Below are 19,841 nucleotides of genomic sequence, written 5' to 3' on the forward strand. Positions count from 1 at the left end.
AAATAAAAAAAATTAAAATAAAAAAATAAAAATGGAAGAGGAGATAGGAAGATGGGTCGACTATGGGAATTAGGGGATGAAGAAAAAAAGAAAAAGAAAAAAATGGGGGGTCGGCCCTTCTCAGGAAAATGGGAGGAGAAAAACTAAAAAAAATAAGAAAAGAAAAAAAATGGAGAATGGAGGGGGAAGGGGGGAAAAATAGGAGCTGGCCGTGGGAAGGAAAAGAGGAATGGAGGAAGAAATAAATAAAATAGGTCGGCTCTTTCTATCTCCAAGAAAAGTAGCAGCAAAAAGGAAAAAAAAATGAGGAACCTCCTCTAATGGGGGGCCGACCAAAGGGAAGAAGAAGGAGAATGGGAGGGTTTGCCGTGTGGGGGGCAAGGGGAGATAGAGGGCTGAAAAAAAATGGCCCGCCCGAAACCCGCCTGCATAGAGATGAAAAAAGATAAATAAATGAGGCAGGGGGGAGAAGGATGGGGGCCCGCGGTGTGGGAGTGAGAGAAGAAAGATGAATGGAGAAGAAAATGGGGGAAAATTTTGGGGGGAAAAAAAAGGTGAGGTAGCCGGCCAAAGGGAATCGGAGAGAGAAGAATTGGTGGGTGAGAGTAGGTGGAGGAAAAAAAGGAAGAGAGAGGAGAGAGAAAAATAAAAAATAAAAAATAAAATAAAATAATAATATAATAATAATAATAACAAGTAAAATTAATAAGTAAAAATAAAATAAAATAAGATAAGATAATAATAAAAATAATAAAAATTAAAAATTAAAGGGTGAGTGGGCCTAAAATAACACATGTAATCGAGATTTAAAATTGAGCTCAAAATTAATGTAAAGATAAAATTGGGACAAATTTTGGGGTCTACACATGTGCAAAAGGATACTTAATTATTTATTTTTATATTAAATTATAATTCTGATTTGAATCTAGAATTAAAATCCTAATTTTTTTAATAATAGTTGTTAGTCATATAAAGGTTTTATTAAGGCTATGTTTGGTGTTTGGTTCTCGGAAAATGTGAGGAAAAAATGTGAGGGAAAGAAAATAAAAAATAAAAATGAAAGGAAAGAAAAAATAAAGACAAATAAAAATATATTTAAAATTAATAAATTATTTTATATGCTACTTCAAACTTATTTCACTTATTTTTCCTCTTTTATATAAAAATTAAATAATTTTAAAAAGTATAAATTTCTAACTAATTATAATTGTATTTCTTTCTTTTTTTCGTATTTTTTTATGTTGAAACCAAATATGAAAAAAATCATTTTCCTTAAACTATGTTTGGTTTTTTTATGAATATGAAAAAGGTTTTTTTTTTTTTATGCTTGGTTTCATTGTGGAAAATTACGAAAGAAAATAAAAAATAATTAAAATTGGTTAGAAATTTATGTATTTTAAAATTATTTAACCTTTATATAATGAATGAAAATAAGTGAAATGAGTTTGAAAAAACATTTAAAAATAATTTACTAACTTTAAATTTATTTTTTATTTTCTTTTACTCTTTTCTTCCTTCTGTTTTTCCTATTTATTTTATTTTTGTTGCATTTTTCCTCAAATTTTTCGAGAACTAAACCTACCCTTACTATGTTTGATTCCAGGAAAATTTTGAAGGAAAATGCAAGGGAAATAAAATACAAAGGAAAAATAGAAGGAAATAAAAAATAAAGAAAAATAAAAAATAAATTAAAAACTTGATAAATTATTTTTATTTGTTACTTCAAACTCATTTTATTTATTTCAATTTATCGATATAAATATTAAATATTTAAACATACATGAAATTTTAATTAATTTTAATTATATTTGATTTTTTTTTTCATAGGACAACCAAACATGAAAAAATAATTTTCATTTATATATATATTTTTTAATATTTTTCGGGAACCAAACACAATCTTAGTATTTTTTTTTTCTTAGTACTTTTCGAGAACCAAACATAATATAAATATAAAATAATTTATGTTGTAAAATAATTTTTTATGAATAACATGAAGCCAAATGAAATACAAGTTAGAGAATCATTTTCATTTTTTTTTTTTGGGTTCATCCATGACAAGGTAATAAAGAAATTATTGATAAATGCATTTTTTTTCAAATATTTCACACTTTGTTTTTTTTTCCACAAATTATGGAAAAGAAAATCCTTTAATATTTTCTCTCTTTTTTTTTTTTAATATTTTTTTCACTTTTACATCAACCAAACATCTTCTTAGGTATAAAATTAATCTAGTATACAAATATACAAATAAAATTTAAACTATGATGATTTTATTAGTAAAATAAATATTATATGCTAATAAAATTATACTAATAAAGTTAATAGTACAAAAAATATAATAACACAACACAATCTTAAATGATATACATCTAAAATGATTACAAAAATAATATAGCTTTCAACAAAAAGAAAAAATTATGTTGGAATAATATATATATATATATATATATATATATATATATATATATATATATATATATATATATATATATATAATGGAAAAAATATTATTGCTTGGTTTTTAATTAGTAAAATATTTTTAATCTTTTAGAAAATTATTAAAGTAGTATTTTAAGATTTTGTAGAATTAATTTATTTTTGGAAAATATATGGAAAACATTTTTTAAAGAAACTTAGGGCTATTTGGTAATTGTTTTAAAAAATAATTTTAAAAAATTGTTTTTGAATATATTTTTTTAATTTTTGTAAAATAAAAATATATTTGAAAACCTAAAATATTTTAAATTTATTTTTAATATTTTTTTAAATATATTTTAAAAATAATTTTTATATGTGATATTTTATTTTTAATTATTTTACATATTTGTATAATTATTTTTTAAAACAGAAAATAAAATGTTTTATAAAAACAATTTTTTATTTTTAAGAATAAAAAATATAAAATAATTTTTTGGTTATCTAAGCGGTTTTTTTTTTGTCAGAAAACTTATTTTATTATTTTTAAAAATGAAAAAAAATAAAATCTAAAAGGGGACCATTTTAAAAGTTTTGAGCCCTAACCCAACTCCATGGGACTCACTTCCACTCCCAGAATGAAGGCAACGACCGTTACATGGCAGCGGCCTCTTTGCCGCCAAATCGACTTCTCATTTCAACAGCCACGCCTAGGGTTTCCAAATTTCAAAGGTTTCTCCGCTCCGTTTGGCCGCCTAGAAAAGAAAACAAAAGAAAACAAAAGAAAACAAAATAAGAGAAAGGAAAAGAAAGAAAGAAATGATTATTTTTTTAATGGGTTTTTTCAATGATAATGCAGTTATTGAGTTGGGTTTCTTCTTTTCGTTCTCTTTCTCCCTAACCAAATGGAGAATTTTGTTCTTGTTTTGATGTTACAGGTGCAGAGTTGTATGGACATAGGGCAGTGAGCTCTTTCTGTGGGGCGATCAGGGCCGTTAACGGAGGCGAGAGAGCGAATGGTGGGACGGCGTGGGATGAGAAGCCCTATGATGTCCTGAGTGCTGGTAGGAGAGTTTATTTGGATGAGGAGGATGTGGTCACGTTTCTCGATCCTCCTAAGGAGCTGATTCCGTTGGACCCTACTTCTTACAATCCAGCTTCTTATCTTTGGTGAGTTTCATTGATTTGATTCGTTCTTTGTTCGATTTGCCTGAATTTGAACTTCGGTGGTATAGAATGTGTTTGGTTTCTGAGAAATGCTGGAGAGGAAAGGAGATTAAACTTTTGGACCATAGCTTGTTCACTAGTTGGAGCTTGTCATGCTTAATTCAACTACTTGGTGACTTACATTATTCCAATGTGTTTTTTAATCTATTTGTTTGGATTTGGATTTTTGTAGCATAACTTGGTACGTTTTGATTATTCAGTAATTGGAAGATAGAAACTAAAACCGCCACTTAATTGTGCTGGATACAGTTATCTTGTTTAGTTGAGACACCAAAACATGAAGAAAAATGCTGAACTATAAAAGCTTCAAAATTCTTAACATAACATTAAAAAAATAACTAACCCCTCTCTCCCATTTAGATAATATCTGCTTTAAGAGACACAACGAGGATGTGGTATCCCACAAGATTGTAGGACCAAACCGATAGACAAAGACATACATTGAGGTTTGGGTGTAACAACTGCTCCCTCCTATGTTGATATTGTTTGCTTTAGACTCAATGGACTCTCATGACTTCAAAAGGTGTTTAGATGGTTAAGAGGAACCTATATATATATATGGTATTAGGAACTTCTTTGCTTATCCAAAGTGGGATATTACAAAAAAAAGTATAATATATATATATATATATATTATGAAGAGGCGCTAAAATAGCGACTCAAAATGTACAAAATAGAAAGGGAAATACTCACCCCTTAACGAGTGTAACAAAAAATCGTCCACAATGATATACAAAAAACAACAACCCCTCCCTCAATGGGAACCCACCCAATCCATAAACTCCAAAAAGGTCGATGGACCATCTTTTATAAACAATTTAGTCTCCGGCCAAAGTGAGTTAAGAAAAGAAGTTTTCAACCTTTGGATGGACAACACCTCATCTTCAAAGGCGATTCTATTCCTTGTCTTCCAAACTGTCTAAAAAAATTCAAAGAGGACTCTCTCTCCAAGCTGTCTTGCGCTTTTTTCCCACAAAGAAGCCGTTCCAACCCAATAGGGTTTCTCTAACCGAGAACGGAAATATCCAAGACACTCCAAAAAGAGTGAAAAGCATCTCCCACAATGCCCTTGTCTTTTCACAATGAAGAAGGAGGTGATCAATGGATTCCTCTTCCACTTGACAAAAATAACATCTATTTGCTAAGGCCCGTCTCCTCTTTTTAATTTTGTCCAAGGTTAAAACTTTGCCCTAAGATGCCTCCCAAGCGCAAAAGCTTACTTTTGGCTGCACACACGATTTCCAAACGTTCTTCATTGGAAACAAAACTTAAGAGCCCGACTCTAGGGCTTTGTTATTGGTTGTGTCCAGTTGGAGAACCAATATGGAGAGCTGCCTCGTGTCATTTAGCATTACACAAACATAAAAACATGAGATTCTCATTTTTTTTTTACCACTCCTTTCCTTCAGAGCTATTTATTTATTATCAGCAATCAAAATGAGGGAAAGGAAAAGCATTATGGAAGTCTATAAGAGCCATATGCTCAAGAACTACTTTTCCTGGTTATGAGAGCCAAACTCCAAGCACTTTTGGTTTTTCAAAGGAAGAAAAAGTACTTCTGAACTGTTGGCCAAACAATGCCTAAGTATGTTCTTAAATAATATTGAAAATTGTAGTTGTATAAGATTCTGGTCCCAGACCACAGCACTCTCAATATAATGTTGTGAATGCTATAATTTCTGTTCAATTATTTGGATATATTGAGGGTGCTATGATTTTTATTCAATTATTTGGGTGTATTTGTCTTGAACTTGTATCTATGAAAACACTCTTCCATCATCAAAGAATGTGAAGAATTTCTGAATTCCTTTATTGATTCTTTAGGTACACACCATACACATATATATACACAAATGACTGAATAAGAAAATATCAATCTAGCTTGATTCTCTCCTAAAATTAGGAAACTGAATCATCCTAAATGATCTCTCCTTTTTTATTCCTAAAATACTTTCCTAAATTAAAACCCTAACTTTGAATGCCAAATTTCAACACTCCCCCTCAAGTTGGAGAATATATATCATATAATCTCAGCTTGCAAGTTAAGTCTTCGAAGATAGGCCTAGGTAAAGCTTTGGTGAGGATGTCTGCTGTTTGGTGCTTGGTAGGAACATAGTTCAATTTAACCGTCTCACTAGTCACCTTCTCTGTGATGAAGTGTCTGTCAATCTCAACGTGCTTGGTCCTGTCATGATGCACGGGGTTCTTTGCTATGCTTATAGCTGCCTGATTATCACACATCATCAGAATTGGAGATGAACTCGTTTGTCCCAGTTCACTAAGAACCCTTTTTATCTAAATCCCTTCACAGATTCCCTGTGCAAGAGCTCTGTACTCAGCTTCTACACTACTTCTGGCTACAACTGATTACTTCTTACTCCTCCAGGTAACAAGATTTCCCCAGACAAAAGAACAATATCCAGAAGTGGACCGCCTGTCAATGATGTTTCCTACCCAATCCGCATCTGAGTATACTTCAGTGTCACGGTTCTCTGTCTTTTTGAAGAATAGACCTTTCCCTGGTGTCATTTTTAAATATCTAAGAATCTTGTAGATTGCTTCCATGTGTTCCTCAATGGGGCTGTGCATGAATTGACTTACAGCACTCACTGCAAAGCCAATATCTGGCCGAGTGTGTGAGAGATAAATCAAGCGCCCGACGAGCCGCTGATATCTCCCCCTGTCTACTAGTGTACTTTCTTTCTCGATACCAAGTTTCTTTTGACTATCCATAGGAGTATCAATTGGTTTGCATCCAAGCATACCGGTCTCCTTAAGAAGATCGAGTATGTATTTTCTTTGAGAGACTACAATTCCCTTCCTTGATCTAGCCACTTCCATACCAAGGAAATATTTCAAATTTCCAAGGTCTTTAACTTCAAACTCTTCTGACAAATACTTCTTCAAATTCTGTAATTCCTCCATATCATTCCCAGATAGAATAATATCATCAACATAGACTATCAATATGGCCATTTTCCCGGCATGAGACTTCTTGACAAATAGAGTATGATCAGCCTGACCTTGTTTGTAGCCTAGCTTCAGGACTGCTTTTGTGAATCTATCAAACCAGGCTCGGGGAGATTGTATAAAGCCGTACAAGGATTTTTGGAGTTTGCAAACCTGATTCTTTGCCATACTTCCTTCGAAACCAGGTGGCATTTCCATGTAGACTTCCTCTTCTAGGTCACCATTTAGAAACGCATTTTTTATGTCCAGTTGTTGCAAGCACCAATCTTGATTGACAGCCAATGAGAGAAGAATCCTGATAGTGTTCAGTTTTGCAACAGGAGCAAAAGTCTACTGATAGTCTATCCCATAGGATTGTGTAAACCCTCTAGCTACCAAACGAGCCTTGAATCTCTCGACTGATCCATCTGCTTTGTATTTTATGGTGAAAATCCACTTGCACCCCACGGGCCTCTTCCCAACCGGCAAATCTGTGATAGTCCACGTCCCATTCTTCTCAAGTGCATCAATCTCATCTTGTACTGCCTTCTTCCATTCTGAAATTTTGAATGCCTCTTGTATTGTGTTGGGAACCTGAGTATCATCAAGAGAAGTAGCAAATGCTCTGTAAGATGGTGATAACCCTTCATATGTAACATAATTCCCAATTGGATGATCTGTACATCTCCTAACACCCTTCCTCAATGCAATCGGCAGAGTAGAATCATCAATGCTGGGAATTAACACCTCTCCAGCCCTATCCTCACCTATGTTCTCTTCAGGAAGACTTGAATTGGAGTCAATATATTGGCCACATGTTGACTGTGATCCGTGCTCTAATTCCTGTCTTTTCCTTCTCCTGATGTAAACTTGTAAGTTCTCATTAGCAAGTTGTGGGGCTATAGGTTGAATAGGCATGGGAGACTGGATGGTCACAGGAAAAGGAACATTTGTGTGCTGGGCTGGCTGGACTGATGATGGCACGGGTGTGGACAACTCAGTGGGCGCGAATTGGGAAGGATTTGGTGACTCTGAGTGAAAAAAAGGTACACCCTCAAGAAGAGACTCCCAAACTTGATGTTCATTCATACTCTCCCCCTGAACATGAGATTTGGGATAGAAGAAGACATGTTCAAAGAAAGAGACGTCCATGGTGGTGTAAAATCTTTTGTTGGTTGGAGAATAACATTTGTACCCTTTTTGGGTTGGAGAATACCCTAGGAAAATGCACTTATTTGGCTCGAGGAGCAAATTTGCTACGATTTTGAGGATACACATGAACGAATGCCGTGCAACCAAATACTTTGAGTGGTAAATCAGAAGAAGCTGCACGGGTGTGTGGAAATTGTTTTAAGAAAAATTGACGTGGGGATTGAAATGTAAGCACTCTGGATGGCATACGGTTAATCAAATAGGTAGCTGTGAGAATAGCTTCCCCCCATAAATAGTTTGGAACATTAGAGGAAAACATAAGGCACCGGGCAACCTCCAAGAGATGTCTATTCTTGCGTTCAGCCACCCCATTTTGTTGTGGGGTGTCAACACAAGAACTTATGTGGATAATGCCGTGATTTTGAAGATAAGTACTGAGACTACTAGTAAAGTATTCCTTTGCATTATCTGACTTGAGGACTTGAATTGATTTTGAACCATAAGATTGAAGGTTTGAAAAATGTGCCCGACCTCTGACTTTTCTTTCATAAGGAAAACCCATGTTACCCGTGTATGATCATCAACGAATGTCACAAACCATCGAGTGCCAGAAATATTTTTTATCCGAGAGGGACCCCACACATCACTATGTACTAGAGAGAAAACAGTCGAAGGTTTGTATGGGATTTGAGGATATACTGTTCGAGTATGCTTTGCAAACTGACAAATTTCACAGTGATAAGATGCTAGATTTTTATTGATAAATAATTTGGGAAACAATTTTGCAAGGTAAACAAAGCTAGGATGACCAAGGCGATAGTGTAACATTATAATCTCACTATCTTTATTGACCTTAGAATTTGACACAGAATTGAAAGACTCTAACATACTCTGAGACTGTACGCAACTTGCTTGAGAGACTTGGTTTGAGAATTGGCCACATGAGAGGAGGTAGAGCCCGGAACACAGTTCAGCACTGCCAATCATCTTCCCCGATTTCAAGTCCTGAAAAACACACGAGTTTGGATAAAATTTAGTAACACATTGGAGATCACGGGCCAATTTGCTAATGGACAAAAGATTACAATCCAAGTTTGGAACATGGAGGATAGAGTCAAGATATAAGTCTTTAGTAAGTTTTATAGAACCTGTCCCGACAATTTTTGACTTTGAACCATCAGCAATATGGACGGATGAATGACCATTACTTGGCTTGTAATTTTGAAGAATGGCAGCATCTCCTGTCATGTGATCAGAAGCACCTGTGTCCACTATCCACGACTTCATTCCTCCTCGATTAGCAGTGAAGGCTACACTGGTAGTACTGCCACTGCCAACTTGGCTTAATAGTTTCTGTAGCATCTCCATTTGCTCTTTGTTGAATGGACTCGGCTCGGGAACAGATGTGCTCTCAGAGTTGGCAGCCACGTGTGCTCTGCCATCTCTGTCAAACCGTGGCTTTGGTTTCCAATCAGCCGGTTTGCCATGAAGCTTTCAGCAAGTCTCCTTATAATGGCCTGGTTTCTTACAATAATCACACCAAGGCCTATCCCGTTTCTGACGATCTCCACCACTACTATTAAATGACCGAGCAGCAAGGGCAGAGGCATCCAATATTGGGGCAGGTTGCTCTTTGGATCCCATCATCACTTTCTTTCTACTTTCTTCACGCCTAACCTCTGAAAAAGCCTCCTTGAGACTTGGCAGAGGTTTAATGCCCATGATTCGGCCTCTAACATCATCCAATTCCCTGTTTAGTCCTAGGAAAAACTTGAACAGTGTCTTTTGTTCCACAATTTTCCTGTATGTTGCTGCATCATCAGAACATTTCCATGAGTGAGTCTCGAATAAGTCAAGGTGTTGCCAATACCTTGTTAGTGTGTTGTAATACTGAGTAACTGTCTGCTCTCCTTGGCGGAAGTCATGTAGGGCTGATTCAACCTGAAAAAGTTCTGAAGTATTTTCAGAACTTGAGTAAGTTTCTTTGGCTGCATCCCATATGTCCTTTGCAGTCCCAAATAGCAAGAAGTTTTCACCTATGTCATTGTTCATGGAATTGATAAGCCATGACATGATCATACTGTTTTCAATCTTCCACTTCCTGAAACCCGGTTCTGTAGTTTCTGGCATGGCTGCTTCTCCAGTGAGGTACTCATCCTTTCCTTTACCGCAAATGAACAGCAACACAGATTGTGACCACTGTAAATAGTTATGGCCATTTAATTTGTGTCCTGTGATGAGAATAGGAGAGGAATCACTGCCACCAAGGTTTGGAATTTCAGATCTGCCCCTTGATTTTGGTGACGTGACGCTGGATACTTGTGATGATGCCATTCCGTATTTTGTCATAGACCGGAAAGGTAGAAGAACACTTCCCAAGGCACGTGCAGGGATTGGAGTTGAGAAAAAATAGTCGGAGGACGTTGGAAAAACTGATCGGAGGGCCCGCGGAGGCAAAAGAACCCCAAAAGAGGCACGTGCAGGGCTCGGATGGCAGAAACAGGTACGAAGGGTGGCTGGTCGGCGTCAGGTGAGCCTGGAGTAGGAAGCGCGTCGCCGGAAAGTGGCTCACGCGCCCTCACGCGCCGGCGCGTGAGATGCAGTCGCCGGCCGGAAAAACGCGCGTGGGCGGCGCGTGGATGGTTTTCTGGCTCCGGTGCTTTGGGAAAAGTTGGAGATCTCCTCCAGGCGCTCCTTGCGGTGTGAAAAAAAAAAACGGTCGCCGGAAAGTTCGTCGGAAAAGTCGCCGGCGGTGAATGTTTTCTGACGATGATTCGACCAACCGGGAAGCGTTTTTTCCCTTGGCTCTGAGAATAGGGACTGATGACCGGAATGAGAGATGGCCAGAGAGAGAGATGACCGGATTGAGAGATGGCCAGAGAGATTTGGCCGGAATGAATGATGGCCTGAATAAGAGGTGGCCAGAAGGGATTAGGGTTTCAGAAAACTGGCTCTAATACCATGAAGAATTTCTGAATTCCTTTATTGATTCTTTAGGTACACACCATACACATATATATACACAAATGACTGAATAAGAAAATATCAATCTAGATTGATTCTCTCCTAAAAGTAGGAAACTAAATCATCTTAAATGATCTCTCCTTTTTTATTCCTAAAATACTTTCCTAAATTAAAACCCTAACTTTGAATGCCAAATTTCAACAGGATGTATTGTTCTGCTATAAACATTTATAATGCAAATTTAAGGAGCTTTTAAGCTGCATAGCTAATTTTGAAATGAATGCTAAAAAGTATTGGGACTGTAGCTGCTTGGATGCTTATCGTTCTATAGACACCATTTTAGACAGTCTACTCTTTTTTACTATTAGGGCGTGCTGGCATCAACTAAATTATTCTACTATTTCACAAACTTTCCACTGTCTTTTATTTGATTATTCATGTGCTTTTTCTTCTTTGCTTTTATAATGGATTACACAACATATAAGTCAAACAGCTAATTTAAGGTGGAATGTGGTTTTTAATCCTGTATCTATAGGTAAATTATTGGACTGGTCAACTTTGTCCAATTTGCTGAGATGCTGACTATGGACAGTCCAAAATACTTGTTCTCAATTATCAGGACAAATGTCATCATAACCTATTTAAACAACTCAAGGGCTTGGCTTGTCTGAGGACATGATTGTGTGGTATTATCTCCTAGGATGCCTAAGGTGTCAACTATTTAAGGTGGAAGTGGAACAATAATTTACAGTTAGTGTGTCCGATTGATATAATAGAATATATGCCTGTATTCTGTTTTTCACTTTACTATAACAAGATGGGCCTTACTTATAGATTCTTAGGCTTTTCATCCCTATATGAGTGGAAATATCTTTGATAAGATTTTTAGAACTTTGCTTTTATTGTGAGGTGCAGATAATTGTTATGTTGGTTTCACTTTAAATTTCATTTGTGGTCTTCAGGAAAAAAATTGAAGACATTCCTGAGGAAAGGCGTCATCGGTTGCTGCACTTGCTAAAACCTAGGTTAGTTCTCACTAAAAATTTTCAAGCTAATTTGGTTATTTGTTATGTTGTGATCCAATTGAAAGTAATTTCTTTTCTCCAATATGAGCCAATAGAATTTTTTTTGCTGAAAATTGTTGCACAGTTTGATTTTGAATCATGGTTATCCTTCAAAAATTTAATGCAGACTTATATCAAGAGCTTGGCAGATAGCTGGAACACGATATGAGGATCCTATGTTAGCAAAGAAAATTGCATCTAAGTTGTTGTCTAGTGAAGATGGTGTTATGTCACTAGAATTTTGGAATTGCCGAAAAAGTGGAGGTAATCCATTTGAATTCTGCTTTTATGTCTAGCATATTTTAGTTAAGCTTCAAAAGAAAAAGCACATTAATTCAGTATACATATTATTATCATTAACTTAACCATTGTTTTTGTTATGTTATTGTCATATTACTATTTTTATTTTTATTATTAGTGGTAGTACCAGTAGTTGTTCTATGCTTTTCGTCTATTACCTATCCTCATCTGTGACATGATCAATGCTTGTCTCCTCTAATATTTTATTCCCATTTTTGGGTTGGGGGGAATGTGGTGTTGGTGGATCACAAAATGGAGTCATGCTCCAATTGAGGAGTCGTGGTACACTACCTGTCTTCCTTTGAGAAAAATATTGAATCAAAATCTATAGTTTCAGCTGCAACAGCTCCCTAGTTATTTTATTTTGCTTTATTTTTTTAAATGCTGTTAGGATATGGAAAGCAATTATGCATAAGACAAGAATTCCAGAAAGACATCCCTTTTGGGTCTTGGCAATGGCAACATTGCAACAATTTGGGATGCTATTTTCTACACCAACATTTCTTTGAGGTTGAAATTCCTGGTGCTGTCTTTTTTCATATCTGTATGTTTCATTACAGCGCTTGAGGTGGTGAATGGGATAGGAGTGATGTTTCTAACCCTCTTGAGCTACTATGAAAAGTGAGCCCTTTTGGCAAGAATACTCTTGGGTGGCATCTGGGGTTAAAACATATATTGACATTCAACATATTAATGGAGTCTACTATGGGCTAACTCTGGCCTCAATTGGCTGGGGAAAAAAACTTTTCCTTAGCCTGGGAAAACCTCAAGCTATGGGGTGATTTTCTTAAATCTTATCTCATGGGAACATAAATGGAGTTTCTTTATTTGAAACTGCCATGTAACAGTCAGAATAAATCAGATGCAGGGAGGACTCCAGCTGAGGATGGGAGGCTCCACATAATCTTTCTAGTATTTGCCACATGAGAAGAAGAAAACTAATCAAGAGCTGTCTAGATTCAGTTTTGGTGCAGAAAAAGAGTGAAGAAAAGGAGTAAATATGAGTCAATCACCTTTTGGTTCATTTTGACAATAAAAAATTGGAACAATACACAATGTCTTCTGATCAATTTCAATTTGATATGCCTGTGTTTAATGATGAATTTACTATAAGTATAGATTTAGTCACTTATTCTGATAGCTTGTATTACAATGTAAACATATGTAAAAAAATGAATTTATTTGTTTTAATGTATTTGAAGTTCTTTTGTTGTTATCATTTTTTATGTTTAATATGTGATGACTTCCAGAATCATGAAATTGATACTGAATTTTGTAAAATAGGACCACTGCCTATTTCTTGGATAAATTTCTTCAAGAAGGTAAATTCTCTACTCTATTTTTGGCACGTTTTATTCCATTGTTTCTCATCTATTCTCTCTCTCTCTCTCTCCACTTCTCTATTTCCCCTTCTTTCCTTGTACATTTCAGTTAAGCAAATTTTGTCTATTTTAAGATTTTTTCCTTTCCTTGTCCTGTATTAGGCTATATTTTGTTGCAAGGATGGGAAGGCTTATGGAAGATTTATTGGTAAATTTATCTGCCCTAAGAGAACTGTTACATTGCTTAATATATTCTTTTTTGGATGTAAGTCTTCGTGTAGTTAGGTACTTGTCACTCTTCTGTGGTTGTGATGGATGATGCAGGTTTTAATGATCTTGAGTTTCTCTAGTATATTTTTGGCTTTAAAATAATGAAATTGGTTCACCAAGATGCTTAGTTAGTGATTGGATATATAATTGAAGTAGAGAATAATTGAGAACTTCTTGGCTGAACTTATTTAATTCAATTGAATTTTCAGAAGTTGGAACTTTTTCAGTATCTTTTCTACGTATAAAACAGGTAACGATAGTTAAACTTAGTTTTGTTAAATTGTTATGTAAGGCTATAAGTTTTTGTGATTCTGAGTGCAGTGCCAAATCTATACTAGTCTTTCAAATTTAAGATGTTTATGGTGGTCATGGATTGTGTCTCATGGATATTCTGTAAAACATTTTATACATCTTAGAAATGCATCCAAATTCATGGATGCTTCAAAAAAAAATTTTTTGAATGAAAAAAATTCTATGATGGTATTCTTTATGTAGTGTTGTATCCCAATCAAAGGTGTAACATCTATTCAAATGGAAATCGTGTGGAAATCCATGTGCATTAGAAAAACCACTTCTTTTTCCTTGAATAACTATAAGAGAAAAGGGAAAAGAGGATGAAAGATCCTCCAACAGAAACTTTCGTCAGTATGGAGGTGATTTAACTTCAGTTGGAGAAATTAACGGGTTAGAGACTGGAAAAGACACGATTAGATTGAAGTGAGAAATGCTCAAATGAACTTAACTATTTCTCATGTCTACGAGGTCAGCTACTTCAATTTTTTTCTACTGCTATTCCCTATTTAGGAGCATCTCTTATCTTCAATATAGACTGCTATAACATTTCTCACAGCCTTGCTCGACACTCCTTTCAGTTTTCACCTTAATCTTGTAGTACCTTCAGGTTGAACCAACTTCTTGGTTGTTAATCTTTGTCTTAGGTGAAAAAATATCTCATGACTTGCATATTGTCTTCAATAGATGCTAGTTCTATCTTCTCACTAGTTTATTCACTTGTTATTCTATTTTTCTTTGTTATTAGTCTCAACTGAAATATTGAGGAGAGACTTCGATAACATGCTTGAGCTCAAGTTGCAAAGTCATAATTTTTGTGGGTACAAAATATTTGTTTAGTGCTAAGTTTAGAGAGGTAAAGGCATTGCTCATATAGTTCTAGAAAATATATCTGCTTTCGCTAGAAGATGTGGTCCTTGAATCGGTCCATAATGTGGGTCTTACGGTGTCTTTTGTGGCAAGCATGGGCATAATCAGGAGCAACATGACAAGTGATATAAGTTTCTGTTAGCCCCATGACTCTTTAAGTTTGTGGCAAAGGGCCTCAAAGGTGAGAACCTTGCACTCATGAGGGCACCTGGGAAAGTGACAAGGTGCCGGAGGTTTGGTGGGCATCACAAAGGCTAAGGCTAAGTGTTGAGGGAGGCAACACTTGGGTGTGCATAGGCAGTGTGTGCATGGGCCATGCGCACAGGCGCGTACACAAGGGCCATGCACAAAAGCCCTCGCAGCAGGCGTGCACAGAACCTGGCGCCTGCAGGCGCAACACCACACACCCACATGCACAACGCCCTTTCTTGCATGCATAGTACCTCACATCTGCACGCACAACAGTAGGTGACAAGAGCCAAGTTGGCCAAAATTCAAGGTTGGAATTTTGGCACGCTGGTATTTTTCCCTTAAGGGGAACCTTGAAAAGGAGATTTGAAAGTTGAAGTGAAATTTTTGGATTTTTTTAATTATTTAATAAATCCATTACTTCTCCTCAAGTATAGGTGATGTTTCCTCCAGAAACTTCTAAAATAGCTTAAAATGCTGTTAAAAGAGTGGGGGGTAGATGGCTTAGGGTGAGCACCAAGGCAAAACATGGTCGCACCAAGGGGGCATTGAGGCATAGCCTTGGGCATGGTCATGTCACATGGATGAGTATGTTAGCACACACACATGGGCTCCACGACATGTGTGGTGTGCAACCATGGGGTGTGATGTACCCTTTCCCCTCCTCGGCGCTGGCACAGGGGTGCTCAACCTTATACACTGAGGTGGATCAAAGGGCCATGGGTGCAATGCCATGGCATGTCATTGCAACCAAGGAGGGCCCTGGGCTGGGCATGGCATGGTGCTGCTGCAGCAACGAGGATGCTTTAAATGAGTGGCTTGCACAAGGGCGTAATGCCCTGTGCATGGGAATGGCAAGCCATGGTACATTGCTGCACCAAGAAGGGTCTTGGATGTCGGCATGGTGTTACAGCAACAAGGAGGCCTCAAACACATGATTGATGCTAGCACAGGGTATGCATGAGGATGACAAGCCATGGGTGTAATGCCATGGCTCATCATTGCAATTGAGAGGGACTTGGGCATGGCATGAGTTGCCACTGCAATGATTAGATTGAGATAGATATGTTGGTATATGGCTGACATGAGCAAGGTGAGGAAGGGCCTTGCAATAAGATTAATCCAAGGGCATGGACAACAAGCCTTGGTAACCATGGGTGCCTAGACATGGCACAAGGGTGGCACTAATGCGTTGGATTGCATTGATGCATCAGAGATGGCTAAACACATGGGCATGGCTAACGCAAGATGACCGATGCAAGCAAGTGACATGCACACAAGGTGTTTGATGTGGGCCTCACTCACATGCGAAGGGGCTAAAGACTGGACTGGCATGGGCTTGGCTTGTAACAAGGGGACTGGACATGACCTTGGGTTGATTGGATTAGAGGAGGGTGTGTTTGGCTGAGTTGCATGACGTGGCTCAGCATGCAAGGGACTGTTAGATAGGCTTGTGGCTGCATGCAATGTGAAGATACACCTCTGGCTGAAGGGGTGTGATCAACTGGGTGGTTGTGGCAGTTCCATAACCACCTCCCCAGGCTCTTATTTTGAATTCAAAGATTTGAATTCAAAAATTCAAGCAGGAAGACATCCTCTATGAAATCCTCCTGCATTACAGAGAGACCGATGGTGAGCAATTAGAGAGAATAATCAGATTTTAATTTTCTCTAGTGGGGATTGGGTTCTCTAAGTGTTAGGGCATTTGTAAAGACAATTTTGTAATCTTGTAGTTTAGAATAAACACAAGTTGGGAAAGTTTCCGTAAATTGGTTGTTTCTTGTGATTACATTTGCTTTTGCCGTGTGGCTTTTGAGAAGGTTGGCTAAGGTTGGTACCTTAGCACTGCACACTTGGAAAAAAATTGATCAGTTTTTTGTGGGTGTGACAGTTGCCATCTACGGCTTCATTTACCAAGCAGATATTCATCTGCTTCCACATAAAGCACCCTAAATGTTTCCATCTTTCCTTTTCCACAAAAAAAAAAAGAAAGGGAAAAAGAAAAATATCCTGCTTCTTGTGATAGCACTTTGCTCTTTAGAATGTATACAGCACAAACACCATCCAATGGAATAGGTTAAACACTGTTTCTCAGGGTGGCCTTGATTTTTTGCTATATTAATGCATGCCTTATACCTGCTTTCGAGTTTGACTGCTTGTATTCATTCATGATTTATTTTTCCAAATTTGAAAGTTGATTTCCCCAGACTCTTTTTATGATAAACATTACTCCCATCTAACAAAAGTTCTAAATACTCAGGTGGACCGGTTCTGTCTGGATTTGCAAATTCCATTTATCCATTATATTTCATGGTGAGACAATGTAAGGAAGTAATGGCAACAGAACATCCCTGTGATTTAGCATATGAGTTTGGAGATGGGCTCTGGGATATCCAAGACTTCCCGCCTGGCTTCCCAAAAGCAGGTAGGAATATTTTCTGATATTGAAGGCAACAAGATTATTTTGAGACATGAAGTTTGTGATGTACGTTTTGATTGCCAAATCTTGGTGAAATTTGTTGGTCATGCCCTTGCCTTGGCAATGTTATTCCTTAAATGTGTCTTTTTATTGGTGTTATTAGTGATTCCTTGCTTGTGAAAAGCTACATTATTCCTAAAGCTAAGGGGACATGGCAAATTGGCTCCATGGTAAAATGTTCATGAAAATAAATGGAGCACCAAAGAAATTTTCTCTTTGACAATTTTTCTAGAATGTTCCCTTGCAACAAATGAATCCCTGGGAAATCTACTGAAACTTTCAGAAAAGGAGTGGCCCTTGTCTGTTTTTCTGATGAGGCTTGGGATATCATGCATGTGATTTGCATTAGATATGGAACCAATGACCCATAATAGCATGATTAATTTGTAATCTTTCAATAATTTGTTCTTGAAAGAAAATTATTTCAATAATTTGTCTTTGTTATTCAATTTGTGATATGGGCAAGCTCTTATATTAATTTCTTCTTTTCAATTGCAGCAAAACATCCATGGCCTTTCAATGATCAAGTTGTGATATATGTCCGTCATGTGGGACCGGGAGTGTTGGTAGGACAAGCATGGCAAGAAGGAAAAGCATTAGAACAACTGCCTCAGAAATTATGCAGTGAGATTTTAATGGTGAAAGATTATGCTGCAGCCCGATAAAGCCATTGGAAAAACCCGGTTTCTCATCCTTACTTTTCACAACCAAGTAGGTTGATGTCAACTTGCAATCTCTATAGCTTCAAGCCTTAAAGTAGGTCTACCAAATGGGCCATACTCTTGCTGTTACGAACCTCAATCCCCAATTTTGCTTCAGATCTTTTGTCGATCTCTTTTGAACTTAAGTATGGTAGAAGTTGTGATATTGCAATAAAATCAATAGCTTATTAGGAACTTTGGTAGATGTTGTTAGATTGTAATCAAATCAATGGCTTAATATAAAACTCTGTAACATATCTTCTTAGGGAGGAGGAATATTGAAGTTTGAATACCATTGCTATGAATCTGTGATATATTGAAGTGTTTGCAGGGATGATAGGAGGCCTTATTTGATTCTTTCCCACAAGGCTTTTTGTGTTGCAATTGCATATCAGAACTAGTAGTCATTGTTTGCTCTCTCTCTCTCTCTCTCTCTCTCTCTCTCTCTCTCTCTATATATATATATATATATATATAATTAAATTTATTTTCTAGCAGGGGCGGGGCATAAGAAAAAACTAGAGTTTTGGGGTAAAATAGATTTTTTATAGGAAAAAAATATAAGGATTAATGTTTAAGTTGAAGCTTTAATCGTCAATTAGGATCTCAGTTTTGAATTGATGTCGTAATTGATAATTGAGGCTTCATTTTTGAACTAAAACCTTTATTGCCAACTGAGATTTCATTTTTGAATTGAAAAGGGGAACAGATAGAAAGAATGGGGGAAATTAAGGTGGGGGGAAAGTAGAGTAAATTAAAAGAAAAATAAAAATTTCTAATTGGCATTCAAAGGGGTTAGTTTGCATATAAGTTTCAAAAGTAGCCCAATCTCCACATTATGCATGCATGGATGCCCAGGTTGGCCTAAAATTCTCTATATTATGACTTACGAATCATGAGCAATGGTGAAAGGGAATTTTGGGCCAAACTAGCCTTCCGTGCATACATAATATGAAGATTGGGCTACTTTTGAAACTTTTATGCAAACTAGCCCCTTTGGATCCATGTTAGTTTGAGAATTTGGTTTTTTTTTATTTTATTCTTTTAATTTACTTTACTTTCCCTCCACCTTTCCCGGTTTTCTCCGTATTGTTCCCTTTTCAATTCAAAAATGAAGCCTCAGTTGGTAAGTGAGACCAGGTAACAGATACCATGAAGTTGCTCTTTTTATTTCTCTCTTAATTTCTATTAAATTTTGGTTTTTATGCTCTGCATAGTTTGAGGAAAAGCAGGAACAAAAACTACTTTCTACCATATTTTTTCAAATTCATTTCTTTTCTTCCCCTCTTATAATAAATTTCTAATAACATGTACAATATTGTAATTTTTCATATTATTTGATTCAAAAGTAATTAAAAACTGTTTTCTAAACAAATTTTTAATAAAAATATGTATATATTTTTTCAAAAAAATTGTTTTGAAAAGATATTAATTTTGAAAACATATTTGATGCAGTTTCTGTTTTTTTTTTATGTTTGGTTCTCGGAAAATTTGAGGGAAAATGCGAGGGAAAGAAAATACAAAGGAAAAGTAGAAGGAAAGAAAAAGTGAAGGAAAATAAAAAAATAGATTAAAAATTGATAAATTATTTTTTTTGTTACTTCAAACTCATTTTATTTATTTTAACTCATCAATATAAAGATTA

General features: G+C 36.2%; 1 protein-coding gene across 2 annotated transcripts; it reads left to right on the forward strand.

Annotated features, from left to right (window-relative positions):
- Nucleotides 1-3,037: 3,037 nt before the first annotated feature.
- On the forward strand, nt 3,038-18,580 carry LOC117921582. Of its 2 annotated transcripts, none has more exons than XM_034839501.1 (8): nt 3,038-3,150; nt 3,357-3,588; nt 11,673-11,735; nt 11,902-12,038; nt 13,359-13,396; nt 13,559-13,661; nt 17,277-17,441; nt 17,994-18,580. In XM_034839501.1, exons 1-8 carry the CDS (start codon nt 3,057-3,059, stop codon nt 18,158-18,160), a joined length of 999 nt encoding a protein of 332 aa, XP_034695392.1. In that variant the 5' UTR covers nt 3,038-3,056; the 3' UTR covers nt 18,161-18,580. The 2 variants fall into 2 exon arrangements, with proteins under 2 accessions (XP_034695392.1, XP_034695393.1); XM_034839502.1 differs by having other exon boundaries at nt 13,559-13,604.
- The last annotated feature ends 1,261 nt before the right edge of the window (nt 18,581-19,841 follow it).

The sequence above is a fragment of the Vitis riparia genome, chromosome 9, assembly GCF_004353265.1.
Source record: "Vitis riparia cultivar Riparia Gloire de Montpellier isolate 1030 chromosome 9, EGFV_Vit.rip_1.0, whole genome shotgun sequence".
NCBI classification, from domain to species: domain Eukaryota; kingdom Viridiplantae; phylum Streptophyta; class Magnoliopsida; order Vitales; family Vitaceae; genus Vitis; species Vitis riparia.

Bases quoted from the DNA above. Each gene is read 5' to 3' on its own strand.
- LOC117921582 (XM_034839501.1), top strand. From the start codon at position 3,057: ATGAAGGCAACGACCGTTACATGGCAGCGGCCTCTTTGCCGCCAAATC. The intron at 3,589-11,672 runs GTGAGTTTCATT...TGTGGTCTTCAG, and splicing joins AATCCAGCTTCTTATCTTTG to GAAAAAAATTGAAGACATTC. The intron at 13,662-17,276 runs GTAAGTCTTCGT...CTAAATACTCAG, and splicing joins TAATATATTCTTTTTTGGAT to GTGGACCGGTTCTGTCTGGA.